Source organism: Sapajus apella, unplaced genomic scaffold (genome assembly GCF_009761245.1).
Source record: "Sapajus apella isolate SASKATOON/1434 unplaced genomic scaffold, GSC_monkey_1.0 scaffold184, whole genome shotgun sequence".
NCBI classification, from domain to species: domain Eukaryota; kingdom Metazoa; phylum Chordata; class Mammalia; order Primates; family Cebidae; genus Sapajus; species Sapajus apella.
This window is the reverse complement of record NW_022437124.1, coordinates 236661-252451: the sequence shown is the minus strand read 5'-3', so window position 1 is coordinate 252451 and position 15791 is coordinate 236661. Positions and strand designations below refer to the sequence as shown.

The 15791-nt window shown below is 41.6% G+C and overlaps 2 protein-coding genes across 2 annotated transcripts in view; one reads left to right on the top strand and one right to left on the bottom strand.

Moving 5' to 3' along the window:
* The window catches only part of LOC116543198 (histone H2B type 1), a 21644-nt gene extending 5853 nt beyond the window's left edge, over positions 1 to 15791 (bottom strand). The window contains exons 1-2 of the mRNA XM_032268609.1: positions 15386 to 15791; positions 3562 to 3566 (exon numbers count right to left, since the gene is read on the bottom strand). Of these exons, the coding sequence (XP_032124500.1) occupies positions 15386 to 15766 (381 nt within the window). The 5' untranslated portion in view covers positions 15767 to 15791 and the 3' untranslated portion in view covers positions 3562 to 3566. The remainder of the gene's footprint in view (positions 1 to 3561; positions 3567 to 15385) is intronic.
* LOC116543206 overlaps positions 3911 to 15791 on the top strand; it is a 33812-nt gene continuing 21931 nt past the window's right edge. Inside the window, exons 1-2 of the mRNA XM_032268620.1 lie at positions 3911 to 4251; positions 12159 to 12181. Coding sequence (XP_032124511.1) covers positions 3959 to 4251; positions 12159 to 12181 — 316 coding nt within the window. The 5' untranslated portion in view covers positions 3911 to 3958. The remainder of the gene's footprint in view (positions 4252 to 12158; positions 12182 to 15791) is intronic.

The window sequence follows — 15791 nt, the reverse complement described above, 5'->3', positions numbered from 1 at the left end:
TTTAGTTAATATAAGCTAACGCCTTGATTCTTTTACTCAGTAATGTCTGTGACTGAGTCCCAATTTACAAAACAATATAATTATACATTTACATCTTTTAATCATAAAATGTGATGTTTTCAAGCCAGCAATAGGAAACCACTATACCCATACAAATTTAAGAACTGAGTTATATATTAACTAATGTTCTATTAAATTATAATTTTATATATTTAAAAACAAATGTGTAAATATTATTAAAATTATTATAGAAGCATGTAAATGTATCCTAAATATCACAGGCTCACCGCATTTTGATATTGCTGTGATTCTAACAGCAGCAGTTTACACTTCGTTTTTGTTTAGTTTCTCCATGTTTGATTTGGTTTTCACAGTCGAAATCCTAAGGTCTTGGAGCACCGCATTCTCCGCTCATTTGCAGTAGTATTACTTCTGATTATAATACATAATACTTCAGAAGGCTTGCCAGTTATGTTATAAATATGAGATTGATGAAAAAACTACAATATATAGAAATAACTTGAAAAAATACTCTAAAATGTTTATTTTTACTGTAATTATTGCATTTGTTTTCACAAAAATGGCAATAAAGTTAATGTTAGTAATGTTATCACTTTAAAGAGAAGGAACAAAGAATGTGAAAAACAGTTTATTTATATATCAGAATTCAAATTCCAACCACAATTTATTTCCAACCATAATTTTTTGATGCTATCTATGCTCTTTCACATATGTCTTAATAAACTTAGTTGTACATTTTGAAATAACTAAAAGAGTGTAACTGGATTGTTTGTAACACAAAGCATGAATGTGTGAGGGAATGGATACCCCATTTCCCATGATGTGATTATTTCATACTGCATGCCTGTATCAAAATACCTCATGTACTACATAAATACGTAACACCTACTATACAGCCACAAAAATTAAATATTAAAAAAAAGTTTTTTTAAGATGTCTAAATGGGGCCGGGGATGGTGGCTCACTCCTATAATCCCAGCATGTTGAGACGCCAAGGGTGGTAGATTACTTGAGGCCAGGGACCGAACAGGCCAACATAGCCAAACCCCATCTGTAATAAAAATACAAAAAATATGTGGCAGGTGTGGTGGTATATGCTTGTAGTCCCAGCTACTTGGCAGACTGAGGTAAGAGCATCTCTTGGGCCTGGGAGGTTGCAGTGAGGTGACATCATGACACTGTACTCTAGCCTGGGTGACAGAAGGAGACTGTCTCAAAAAATTAAAAACAAAATGCCTTGGTAGAATTTTAAAAAATCACTACTACAGATTTCTGAGAACTTTTACACAGATTACCTCCTTTCCTAGGCACGAGGATACATCCCTTTTCCTGGTGGATTCCTTATTCATTTTTAAGTGTCCTGAGTCAGTCAAAAAGTGCAGCTTACTTCAGCTAGGAGAGGAAAAGAAAGCCTATAAGGTGCAGTCAAATTTACCTCACTTCAGCCTCTCTCAATTTTTTATATGCATTTATTCCATGTGGGATAGTGATATCACAAGTATAGTATTACAGACAGTGATAAACCCTCCCCAGACTGTTAGTTTTTTGTGGTCAGGGAAAATGTTTTGTATGATTATCAAAGTCCCTGATGATAAAGAGGAAGCTCAGTTAGATAATAAATTAAAATGTAAAGTTGAAAAGGCCCTTTAAATTAAAGGATGCTCAGTGCCACATATCAGTAAATATCCAGTCAAGACGACAAAAACAATTGTATCATTTTTATAAAGATATGTTAATAAAAGCTACACAGGTACAGAAAGACTGAAAAACAAAAGCATATACCGTGTATTCTAGAGATAACTAACAGAATCAGGAGACAAATGAAGGAGGTGGCACAAAGAAAATGTGGTACTATTACAACCTAGAAGTTTGGAGGGCAGGTATGGGGAGATGGGGCTCAGAACTCTGTGAGATCAGGGTGAGGAGTGGGGCAATGAAGAGGATTCTGGGAGCGTAGGGGGAAAAATTGGGAACTGGAACAAATTGCTGATGCCACTGTAAAAGTCCGTCGCCAGAATAATACTGACAGGAACAGAGTTCTGTAACCTCTTTCCTTTTAGCACCTCCCATGTTCCCAATTTTCCTAGCTAAATGGCATCCAGATGGCCAAAAAGAAAACTTAGTAAATAAATGTGTGAAGGGGAAGTTTTCCTTTTGCTCTCTAAAGATTTGCTGAAAATCACTGACTACAGGCAGATTATTTGCAATAAGGGCTAACAAACTAACTAACATGTACACAGAAGCCTTGATTGAAGACCCAAAGATACAGGTGAAATCATGCATTTTTATTCTTAGGTTCAACGATATATGGACAGCTGTGTAGAAATATGATTGGACACAAAGAGTATGAGCTAATGCTAGACTAAGTGGAGAAACCCAACAAGGTCTGTCTGTCTAGATTCTTGGGCTTTGGAGGCAGCAGGCAGCATTCTCTCCGCATGTGCTTGGGATAGGACCCTCTCTGGAAACACCGTCTTATGACTTACAGTCAACCGAGGTAGGCCAGATAACTTCTTTATGGCCAGTTTATACACACACACACACACAAAAACAGAAGGAAAATTGGAGTCATTATGTTTTATGTTTGCTTAGCTACCGGACTGGGGCGCCCTATTTTTTACGTTTTATGGCTAGCTTTGGGACCAACTTTGGTTTACATGTTCCATCTGGGGGAGGAAGGAATCCAGTTCCTACAGCTAGCTTCTGGGCAGAATGGTAGGGTGAGACAGGAAGGTGGAAGAAGGAGAAAAAATTACTGCTGAGGCCTTCATTTTGTATTACTGTTTTCTGAGTCCCAACACCACTTTTTCTTCTAAAAGCCTGTGGGCACTCACCTGTTTAATACACAGGACTACTACACATTGCCAATTCTGTTGTGATAAAGGCTGCTATCAGCACCAAGGAGAAAAGTAGGAAGAGAGAAGCAAACAACACAACAATGAATTACTATTTTTTGTTTTTGTTTTTTCTTTGTCTTGTTTTGTTTTTCTGAGAGAGAGCCTTGCTGTGTTGCCCAGGCTGCAGTGCAGTGGTGCGGTCTTATCTGACTGCAACCTCTGTCTCCCTGGTTCACGCTATTCTCCTACCTCAGCCTCCTGAGGAGCTAGGATTACTTTTTTTTTTTTTTTTTGTATTTTTAGTATAGACGGTTTTTCATTTTGGCCAGAGGTCTCGAACTCGTGACCTCATGATCTGCCCACCCTGACCTCCCAGAGTGCTGAGATTACAGGAGAGAGTCACCAGGCCCGGCCAAGTTACTGTGTTTACATTTGCGAGTTAGCTACATATTTAAATAAGAATTATAAATTCTAATAAACACTGAAGGTAGGAAAAAAAAGCCAGAAATGGAACACAGGCCTCCACAGCGAGAACCAGAATTCCTCAATCAAATCACTAATATCCACGCTTTTCTGTTTGGGAAGAAAACCATTTTGGTCAGATTTTTCTTGGCTTGATGGTGAAGAGGGTGAGGTCTTGTAGTTTTCAAACACTTCCTAAGGGGGCTCCGGTCACCAAGAGAGCAGGCAGTAGAAATGTGACGGGGCGTGGGGTGACAAAGCTTAACACAAGGAAGATTGCTGCAGTTCCACTTGTGACAGCCGACTCCGATTCAAACGTCCTAAAGGATCCCAAGCAGCAAATGATATTAACTTATACACGTTAATGTATTTAATCTCACTTAGTTGTTAAAACAGCCCTAAGTTTCCTCTTTGGGGATGCAAGAATCGCACAGACGCCTTCACGGAGTGCTGACCGGGACTGTAGCCGTTGGTGACGTTATGCAGGTCTGGGCTGGAGGGGTGGGGCCAGCAGGCGGTACCAAATTTCCCGTATGCGCGTGTTCAGTTTCCAATCAGGTCCGCATTCCGGGCATATAAGGCTACCGCCTTCGCGTGTCTTTCAGCTTTTTCAAATTTCCTTTCTCGTTGTTGCAGTCATGTCTGGTCGTGGCAAAGGCGGAAAAGGCCTAGGTAAAGGCGGCGCCAAGCGTCACCGTAAGGTTCTGCGAGACAACATCCAGGGCATTACCAAGCCAGCCATCCGGCGCCTTGCTCGTCGTGGCGGCGTCAAGCGCATTTCTGGCCTCATCTATGAGGAGACTCGCGGCGTTCTGAAGGTGTTTCTGGAGAACGTGATCCGTGACGCCGTCACTTACACGGAGCACGCTAAGCGCAAGACCGTGACTGCGATGGACGTGGTCTACGCTCTGAAGCGGCAGGGCCGCACTCTGTACGGCTTCGGCGGCTGAGGCTCCCAGTCCGACGCCTCAACATCGCGACTTCCCAAACCAAAGGCCCTTTTCAGGGCCGCCCACACCTTTCCGTAAAAGAGCTTGTGACTTCTCCAACTGCAATAATCGCTTGTTCTTATGTTGCTGTTGTAAACAGGTACGTGTGCGTTTGCTGCTTGTTTTTCTGTGTGTGTGTCCCAGAACAGATTTAAAGTTACAGTACAGGATTTTTTGGGCTACGGTCTGTCATGATTGCAGTTGTTTTGTTAGCTATAGCTTTTCACGAGGTAATGCCTTAGCTGCACTGAAGAGAACTAGAGGAGCAGTGTCTCAAATCTGATTCCCTTATCGCATTTAAGTAGTTATACAGGGTTCTCCACAGAGGAAGTTGGCAAACTTAGACTAGTCGCCCAAAATGGCGGACAGCGAGGAACAAAGCCGCGCTTGGCAATGCGCCCGGACTCGCGAATTATCGCAACGAATTGTTTTGGTGAGGAGCGCAGCCCTTAAGTACTTAATTTAACGACCAAGTTTCTGGTGTGTAGAAGCCTCTGGGGCAAATAAGGTCTCGTGAGGAGACTTTGCAAGTATGTATTTGGTGTACTGAATTGAAGCCAACCCAATTGTCCCTTATTAATCCTAATGTCTACCGTTTATTCAATAAACATCTGATCCTCTTTAAACCGTACAGTTTGAAATTTAACATTTCTCATGAGCCAAATAATAAGTTTAGGAACTCGTACTTGCCTCAGGCAAGGAACTGAAACTCAGCAGATCGCTGCATGATTGCTTCCTTATGCTCCCCTGATTCCTGTTTTCTCGCTCTTCCCTTGACATAAACAACCCAATTTTGGTCCGGCAGACGGATTTGTAATTTCCTCTTGTAAGCGGCAGCAAGGGGTTAATAAAGCCTTACTTCCTGTAAAGTAATTGACATTATCTGGAGCACAGCGGGACCTAGACTGAACCTCGGAGGTAACGAGAACATGTAAAAAGTGGGTAGGATGTTATTTTAGTGAACAACAGTATAGAATCAAATTAACAATAGCAAAGATAGTTTTTATAGTATACATACAGCCATCAGGACGCTATACCCCAAATTACTACGTCTACAGTACTTAAAACTCCCACATAATCGAGTCGCATGGCTAGCAGAAAAAAATGGATTGGTTATCCTAGTGTTATTAATTACCACATGGTTTTTTTCCTGTAAGCAGAAACCAACTGCTAGAAAGCGTTGTAGAAACAACTATAGTTAAAATTTTTTACAATGGATTCTGATTGATCAGTCAAAAACCCCTTTCCCCTGCTTTGCACTCCTGCCACAACTGCAATTACAGAGCCAGTTTTATTGGTATTCGTCATTGGTAAGTGGACATAGACCCCCAGCCAGCTTCAACCAGCTTGTAGAGACTGCGCAAATTGTCTTTGTGCCCTACAGTTCACCTTTTGACACCGAGCTGAATTCCACCTCATTTTAATGCTAAAAATTCTCCCCATAGTTAACATGAAATGTATGTCACATGTTTTCCCAAAGTACAACTGCCTGAGTTTCCTCATGAATATTCATAGAATTTTTCCCAACCCTACTCAACTTGCATGTAAGATTGACTCTGTAAGGCATATGTATATTCCAGCACCCCTTCACTGCCACAGAGTGCTCACCCCATCCTGGGATAGCTTCTCCCCCTGGAAAACAAAGGCTTTATTACTTCCTACTTGATCTCATGGTCTTTTGTTCACAAAAGACATGTGCTCAAAACATCCCAGTTATGCTCTAAATGTCTTAGAGATCCGGTTTGTTCATAGAAGGATCCAGCCATAACTGATTGTGTCTCCATTTTTCTTATATAAAACAGGCTTCTCTCCCCTACTTTACCATTTTTGGACATTGATTTGTTGGAGACCAGATTTACAGAATGGTTGTGGGTTTTTGTTTGTTTGTTTGTTTTGTATTGGCTTGATTCTTAATCATTTTACTTGGCTTTTCTACTCTCCATGTCCTGTTAAGTACAAGTGACTTCTAGACTTCCATAGTTAATATGCCTGTCAGGTACAGTTTATAGATTTAATGTACAAACTACTGCACTAAAAGGCACATGATATCTGGTTCATGTAAATTCAAGGTATAGAAAAATCACTGGTTTAGGCTGGGCACAGTGGGTCATGCCTCTAATCCCACCACTTTGGGAGGCAGAAGAGGGCTGATCACCTGAGGTAAGTAGTTCAATAGTAGCCTGGCCAACACGGTGAAAACCTGACTCTACTAAAAATACAAAAATTAGCTGGGCGCAGTGGCCAGCACATGTAATACCAGCTACTGGGGAGGCTGAGGCAGGAGAATCACTTGAACTGGGGAGGCAGAGGTTGTGAGCCAAGGTGGCACCACTGCACTCTGGCCTGGGCAATAGAGAAACACTGCCAAAAAAAAAAAAGAAATCGCTGGTTTACAGTGATAGTTCCATTGAAAATCAGATTTTTCTTCTAGCCAGCAACTAATCTTTAGGGTGATACTTTGATATCAGGAAAATCAATGGAGGTATTTTAAATGTCATTTCTAAAAAGTGTGAACTCATGTGTATGAAAACAATCATGTTATTGGAGCTAAGGCAGCGGTTTGAGCAGAAAAACATGAGGATGTTAATTTAACAACAGCAACAAAAACAAGCACATAGCATGTGCCACGCATTGTTCCGTGCTCTGGGAATTAGATCAGTGAATGACAAAAGATAAAACAATATGTCTATGTTCATTGAATTTATATTTATTGGATGTGGGTACACAAAATAAGACATAATCTGTCAGAGTGCTATCTATTATGAAGATTACTGAAGCAGGAAAAGTCATTGCATGTGGTGGGGAGAGGTGATATTTTAATGATATGTTTTTGGAAAATTTTATTCATAAAGTGATAGAGAAAAAAATACACTGAGAAAGTGAGAGTATTCCAAATAGAAGACCAAGTAGGAAAGATTGGGAGGTAACAAGCAGGTATTGTGGCTGGAAAAAGGGAGAGAGGTGAGACACACAAGGGAAGGCAGGATAAGGGACCCCTCCACACTTCTTTACATGCTGTGCTGACTGCAGTGGCACTCAGCTCCATAACCTGGCAACCACTGAAGCTTCCACTGATAAAACCAACCAATCAGACATAAAAGAAATAGAACACTCTAATCACAAACATCCTGGCCATCAGCATATGGACTTCCCAAAAGACCTTCCCCAAATGAACATTCACTATAGGATCTTAGATTATCCTAACCTAACTTTTGCTTCATGTTAATGTTAAAAATCACACCCCTGGGTGGAGGTTTAAGATGTTAATGAGACCTGAGACACAGGAAGAAGCATGACAAGGGACTGCAAAGATGCAACCAACAGACCACCCCAAACATGCCGTGATGTCACCTGGAGGAAGCCCAGAGAATAACAACCTAGACTTGCCTCCTTTCCAGGAGCCAGCTTCTAGTTTTCTTCTGGTTGCTATCTTCTTTTCTGCTCAAGCTGAAAACCCTAATCAACTGCCTTGCTCAAATCCATCTTAGATTATTGGTCGATTTCTATTATCTGAGGGTCAAGAACCCACTGCCAGTATCGGACAGTGTGCAAAGGAAAACCAAAGGAGCTCTGTGAGGTAAATGGAGGCGAGTCTCTATATGGCTTTGTAGATGAGTGTGACTACTCTTTTACTCTGTGTGAAGTGGGAGCCGCTATAAGCTTTTGAGCAAAGAACTGACATATCTAACATATATATATATATATATACACACACACATATATATTGAGAGTTTCGCTCATGTTGCTCAGACTGGAGTGCAGTGGCACAATCTCAGCTCACTGCAACCTCCCAGGTTCAAGCAATTCTCCTGCCTCAGCCTCCCAAGTAGCTGGGACTACAGGCGCATGCTGCCATGCCTGGCTACTTTTCTGAACTTTATTAGTAGAGATGAGGCTTCTCCATGTTGGTGAGGCTGGTCTCGAACTCCAGACCTCAGGTGATCCTCCCACCTGCGGCTCCCAAAGTGCTTGGATTATAAGCGTGAGCCACCTCGCAAGTCCTTTTTTTTTTGAGACAGAGTCTTACTATGTTTCCGAGGCTGGAGTACAGTGGCGCAGTCTCAGCTCACTGCAACCTCTGCTTCCCGGGTTCAAGCGATTCTCCTGCCTCAGCCTCCTGAGTAGCTGGGACTACAGGCACCTGTCACCATGCCTGGCTAATTTTTTGTATTTTTAGTAGAGACAGGGTTTCACTGTGTTAGCAAGTATGGTCTTGATTTCCTGACCTCATGATCTGCCTGCCTCGGCCTTACAAAGTGCTGGCAGGCATGAGCCACCACGCCTGGTCTGATTTATAGTTTTTAATGAGCTATCTGGATGCTTATGAAGAATAAATTGTAATGGTTGCAGGGTAGGAGCATAGAGACCATTTAGGAGGGTACTACAGTAATGCAGTTGAGATCGCAGTGGCTTGGGCCAGTGTGTTAGTGGTAGAAGCTGTGAAGAGTGGTTGGATTCTATATATATTTTGAAGTAAGAGTGATAGTTCTTTTCTGAGCTACTGAATGTGTAGGGTATGAAAGACAGACAAAATGGATGATTAAAAGAAACATGGAAACATAATTCACAGTTATCAAAGCATAATTGCCATAATAAAAAAGCCACAAGATAAGTTTAAGTCTCTTAAGAAAGAAGGTAAATAATAAAGAGAAACAGTTCAAGGACTGAGCTTGTGGTCAAAGAAGTAAAGAGTGTTTTGTATTTATGATGTGAAATCCTAACTTACAGTTTTGTAAGTTCTTTCTTCAGTAATTGTCCTTTTCTCCTATGATTTTCAGAATAAACAATGAATATTATCCCCATTTTACAGATGTGGAAAAATGCCCTTAGTAGTAATAGTATGCAATAACATTGGAATCCTCAATCAAATCTATTAAAGTTAGAGCCATATGTTCAGTTTTTCCAAAATACACACACTCTCACCACATATTTTGGGACATTTGAGTCGCCTGATGGAATTCTACGTGTTCACAGGCATCATGAAGCCTATTTATGGAATCGGCTTCAGAGCTCTGTTTGATGCTGCCTTCTCTTCCCTTAGCTCTGCCGCTTCCAATCACTCTAAGATGGACATGGAGAATGAAAATTCCATCTGATTCTTTTGAACTGATGTTTCCTTGTTGCTGTGGAGACACTGTACACATATTTATGTTGTGAACACTAAATGACCAGTGCATACTCCAAACTCGGAGACCCTGCTGTTTACTTGTACTCCATGCTTAGACTCTGCTATTTACTTGACATCGCTAAGTGAAAGTCCAATTAATGTGTACTTCCAATTTCAACAGAATTTCATTATTTCTGCCAAAATATCTAATCTCACCACCTTGAAATTGGTGAATGGCATTTCTGCTCTTCTAGTTGAAATCATTTTTGTCTTTTTCTTTCACATCCTACATAACAATCCATCAGTAAGCTCTATGAGTACTTCCTTGAAATGGCAAACAGAATGCAACCATTTCTCATTCACACTGCTACTGCTCTGATCAAGCCATTGCCATCTCCTACCTTTATTACTGCAGCACACTTATCACCTTGTTCTCCCAGAGGAATGCCAATAAAGGGCAATTCAAGTCCTGTGACTTCTCAGCTAAAAACCCTCCAATGACTCTCATGTCACTTACAGAAATACCCAAGGTCCTTTCAGTGGGTTACAGGCCTCACGGTCTGATCTTCGTTACATCTTTGACCTCAAATCCTGCTACTCTTCCTTTACTTCCAAGCCAACTCCACTAGTTCCTGCAACTTGCTAGAAGTACTCATCACTCTCAGGAATACGTACTGATGGTTCCCCTTGCGTGGTCCACTCAGCTTTTAGGTCTCTGTAGATGTTGTTTCCTCACTTCCTTCAGGTTTGTGTTCAAATATCATAGTCTTCCTGAGGCTGAGCATAACAACACTGTTTAGCATTACAATCCTTCCTTGCTACCTCCCTGATAAATTTTTTCCTGCCCTTGAGGAGCTTCTAGTCTATTTGGGCAGTGAAAACCTGGCCCCATGGGAAGCAAAGCGGGAATTAAATACTAGATAGAATGTCAAAAAAGAAGCTGGGCATGGTGGCTCATGCCTGTAATCTCTGCAATTTAGGAGGTTAACGTGGGTGGATCACATGAGATCAGCAGTTCAAGACCAGCCTGAACAACATGGTGAAACCCTGTCTCTACTAAAAATATAAAGTTAGCTGGGTGTGATGGCACATGCCTGTTATCCATTACCTGGGAGGCTGAGGCAGGAGAATTGGCTGTACTCAGGAGGCAGAGGCTAAAGTGAACACAGATCACACCATTCCACTCCAGTCTGGGCAGCAAGAGCAAGACTCCATCTCAAACCGAAAAAGAAAATAGAATGTCAGAAAAGAGTATAAATAATGTTAGTATTGAAAGTAATGTTTGATGCTTAGACAAGTGGCTTTGTGCCAGATTTGGAAGCCTGTTAGGCCAATGAAAGGAATGTGGACTTTATTCTAAACAACAGGGAATCACACAAAATCCCTTTCCTCACCCCCCAACTGTTTCAATTATGTGAAACAATTCTCATATCTTTTACAAAACTAGTTCTTGCACTGAGCACATTAAACTCAAATTATGTGTTTATCTGAATAAGTGCCTGGATGAATGGATATGAATAAATTAAACAAAAATTTAAATGAATTTACAATTGATAAAATGAAATACTTCAGTGTACATGTGAAGAATCCTTTACAAAACAAATCTTTCAGGCTGGGCATACAGTGGCTCATGCCTGTAATCCCAGCACTTTGGGAGGCCGAGGCGGGCGGATCACCTCAGGTAAGCAGTTTGAGGCCAGCCTGGCCAACATGGTGGAACCCCATTTCTACTAAAATTACAAAAATTAGGCATGGTGGCACACACCTGTAGTCCCAGCTACCTAGGAGGCTGAGGCAGGAAAATCACTTGAACCCAGGAGGTGCAGGTTGCAGTGAGCTAAGATTGCGCCACTGCACTCCAGCTTGGATGATTCTGTCTTAAAAAAAAAAAAAGGAAAAAAGGGGAAAAAAAAGCCTTACATAGTAGCAGAGATTTTTGTTAAGTGCCAACTCTTTTTTTTGAGTGTCTACGAACATCTGGAGTATAAGGGGGATTTCCTTTTTCATAACCAAATTTATATAAGCAATATTTCACAATTTATATAAGTTCTTTTTATAGAAGTTAAAGTGACTTTTCCACAAACATATTTGCACATTAGTTTTTCTTTATTTGCTTTGAAGTTTGTACTTCTAGATACATTTAAAAATGTATCAATATACAAGTTATAAAGAATAATATGATGGCCATGCTGGAACACAATTGTCAATCAGATATATTTGTTATATCTGTTACGTTTGTTACATTACCAAGAACTGCTTTGACCTCATCTCTCATCTTCCTGCTACTGCCTCCAGAGGTAACCATGACCCTAAATTATGTCACTTTCTTGCTTTAATCCCCCTTGTTCCTCTGGTCCTTAGTCATTTTCCAGTTTTTAAATTAACTTTCCCATTTGATCCTCTTTGAAGTCATTAGGACATTATTTCACAAACATGAACATATGCTCAGAGTCACACAGATTATTAGGTGGTTCACAAATAATTCTTAGTCTACTTTTTTCTGTTTTTTCCTTTTATGATAGAATATTCTCGTTTTTCAATTTTCTTAGTAAGTGTATTTTAAAATCTATTCGTTTATTTGTGTTGCATAGCATGCTAACTGGTACATGGCTGGTTCTCAATAATTACTTGTGGAATGAATTACTTTTTCTTGACATAGGGCAAGGAGACTTGGAGAGGAAAGGGCCTAAGGGGAGTTTCCTATTTCTTAACCACACCATTGAGAGTTTTGGAGACAAATAGAGAAACTTCTCTTCACAGGAGCTGTCTCTTGCACCAAAAAGAATGTAACAGCAGTGTTAATGTTTTGGCATGGACCCTTCCAGTCCCCCTTTTTACTTACAACTGTATTGTGTGTGTGTGTGTGTGTGTGTGTGTGTGTGTGTGTGTGTGTGTGTATGTGTGATGTAATATAAATAAGAATACACTATTTGGCAACTTAGATTTACCCCATATAATGCCATGAGCATATTTTATGTTGTTTATTTTTTAAACAATATTTTTAACAGCTGCATAATATTTCATTAGGGATAAAACCTAGTGTTAGGCAAAGTCCTACTCTTCAACATGAATATTCCAGTTTTTAGCTACAGTAAACAAAAATATTGACAATATTAACATAAAATTAGAAGATAGAATCAATAAGACTTTGTATGTTTTTAAACATGTGCAGAAAAGGGAGTACTCTGGAATGAAGGCTAGATCTCAAACTTGGATGAATAAGTCAAGCTGAGTAGAGTATAATAAGGTCTGTCTTGGTTGTGCTGAGTTTGAGATGCCTTTGAAATACTTATTTCATGTACTATTTAGAACCCTAATAACCATAATTTTTTTTTTTTTTTTTTTTGAGATGGAGTTTCGCTCTTGTTACCCAGGCTGGAGTGCAATGGCGCGATCTTGGCTCACCGCAACCTCCTCCTCCTGGGTTCAGGCAATTCTCCTGCCTCAGCCTCCCGAGTAGGCGGGACTACAGGCATGCGCCACCATGCCCAGCTAATTTTTTGTATTTTTAGTAGAGACGGGGCTTCACCATGTTGACCAGGATGGTCTTGATCTCTTGACCTTGTGATCCACCCGCCTCGGCCTCCCAAAGTGCTGGGATTACAGGCGTGAGCCACCGCGCCCGGCCAACCATAATTTTTTATATGGGCTGATTTATCTGTCCCAGACCACAATTTGATTGTTGAAGTCCAATATCAACTGCCTGAACATGTTACTTTATTTAGAGATAAGGTCTTTAAAGGTATAAAATGAAGTTTTAGGGGCGGGTCCTAATCTAATCTGACTGGTGTCCTTATGAGAGGATATTAAAACACAGACCACACACAGAGGAAAGAGAAGGGAGGGGAAAACTCAAGGAGAGTGGCCTCAGAAAAAATCAGTCCTGCTCACTAAGTTGATCTTGAACTTGTAGTCTTCATAAATGTGACAGAATTGATTTCTTTAAGATTTTTTTTTTTTTTTGGCAGCCCTAGCAAACACATTTCTCAAACATTTTTATTCTGGAATTACTTTTCTCCACCTCTTTTCCATGTTATGATGGCTTCTGTACTCCACAAAGACAAACACACGAAACACAGATGCACACCCATCCCTAGTGTATGTTGTAGGGGAGGAAAGAGCTTTTCCTATTAACCAATCTTCTGTTCATTGGCTGGGGCCCTGAAACAAAATACAGATTAACAAGAAAAAAGCATACACATTTAATATAAAGTTTTACATGACATAAGGAAATAAAGACCTAAAGAAGGGGTCAAACCTGATGTTTTTACACTAGGTTTGACGAAGAGTTGTCATGCAGAAATATAAGACAAAAATAATATGAGTAATAAACACGGAGAACTCTAGCAAGGTCTATTTGTTCAGATTCATCTCATACTCTGCAATACTCACATGAGGGTCTTACAGCCTGTTTCAGAGGAAGGTCATAAGGACATTCCTGTCTATGTTGTTCTACTAATTCCTTAGAATAATCAGTATGTCAAGGTGCCATATTTCGGAGTACTATGTTGTTTTCAGAAACCTGAGATTGCTTATGGAGTAGTGACTTTTTTTTTTTTTTTTTTTTTTGGTCGTAGTTAAGAAAATTTGCTAATGAGTATAAACCCAGGATTTTCATTTACTTTTATTACTTTTTGTTTGGTTGGTTTTGAGACGGATTTCGCTCTATTTGCCCAGGCTGTAGTGAAACAGCATGATCTCGGTTCATTACAACCTCTGCTTCCCCGGTACAAGCGATTCCCCTGCCTCAGCCTCCCCAGTAGCTGGAAATACAGGCTTGCGCCACCACACCTGCCTAAATTGGTCAGGCTGTTTTCGAACTCATGACCTCAGGTGATCCACCCGCCTCCGTCTCCCAAAGTGCTGGAATTACAGGTGTAAACCACTGCGCCCAGCCAGAACGAGGTGTTTTTGAGCGGGTGTCTTGCTCTGTTGCCCAGGCTGGAGTGCAGTGACGCGGTTTCGGCTCATTGCAACCGCTGCCTCCCGGGCTCAAGGGATTCTCCTGTCTCAGCTTAGTTGTTAAGACTACTAACAGTAGTCTCAGCTTCCCAACTAACCGGGACTGCAGGCGCCTACCACCATGCCCAGCTTTTTTTTTTTTTTTTTTTTTTAGTAGAGACTGAGTTTCACTGTTAGCCAGGATGATCTCGATTTCCTGACTGCGTGATCCGCTGGCCTTGGCCTCCCAAAGTACTGGGATTACAAGCGTGAGCCACTGTGCCCGTAACAAAACGAGAATTTTTAGCTCAATACTCATGGTATTCCCTCACAACAGTCCCCAACAGTGCTCAGAAAAGACAAACTTGTTGGATGATCTTCAGGGACCCAAAGCCTACACATTTCCTACCCCTTTCGATGTCGCGCAGACTGGAATTCACTGGCGCGTTCACATCCTCCTGCAGCCTCTACCTACCGAGTAACTGATAGTACGGAAGCAAGCCATCACACCCGGTTAGTTTTACTTTTTGCAGAGACGAGTTTTGTGTTGCCCAGGCTAATCCGTAACTCCTGGGCTGAAGCGAAGCTCATGCATCGGCCTCCCAAAGTGCTAGGACTACAGGACCTTTCGCCAGCAAACACAATCTCTTGATCAACTTTTTTTTTTTTTTACCCGAAATCTCACTCTTGTTGCCCAGGATGGAATGCAAAGGTGAGATCTCCCGCTCGCTGCAAATTGCGCCCCCCGCGTTAATCAGTTCTTCCTCAGCCCCTCCAAAACCAGTAGCTCTGAATACAGAGGCCGACCAACAGACCCGTCTCGTTTTTGTAATTTAGTAGAGACGGGGTTTTACTCTGTTGGTCAAGATGGCCTCGAACGCCTAAATTTAGGCGATCTGCCGCCTCGGCTGGAAAAATATCTTGGATTACAAATTAGAAAACGGTGGAATTTAGTATTAAAGCTCCATATTTGATATTTGAGTGGCTCTTAAAAGAGCCTTTGGGTTTGAAAGTGCCTACACAGGCATTTACTTGGAGCTGGTGTACTTGGTGACGGCCTTGGTGCCCTCCGACACGGCGTGCTTGGCCAGCTCCCCGGGCAGCAGCAGGCGCACGGCCGTCTGGATCTCCCTGGAGGTGATGGTCGAGCGCTTGTTGTAATGCGCCAGGCGGGAAGCCTCGCCCGCGATGCGCTCGAAGATGTCGTTGACGAAGGAGTTCATGATGCCCATGGCCTTGGAGGAGATGCCGGTGTCGGGGTGGACCTGCTTCAGCACCTTGTACACGTACACGGAGTAGCTCTCCTTGCGGCTGCGCTTGCGCTTCTTGCCGTCTTTCTTCTGCGCCTTCGTTACCGCCTTCTTGGATCCTTTCTTTGGAGCGGGAGCTGACTTAGCTGGCTCAGGCATGTTGTCAGAAGAAAAGAACAATTAG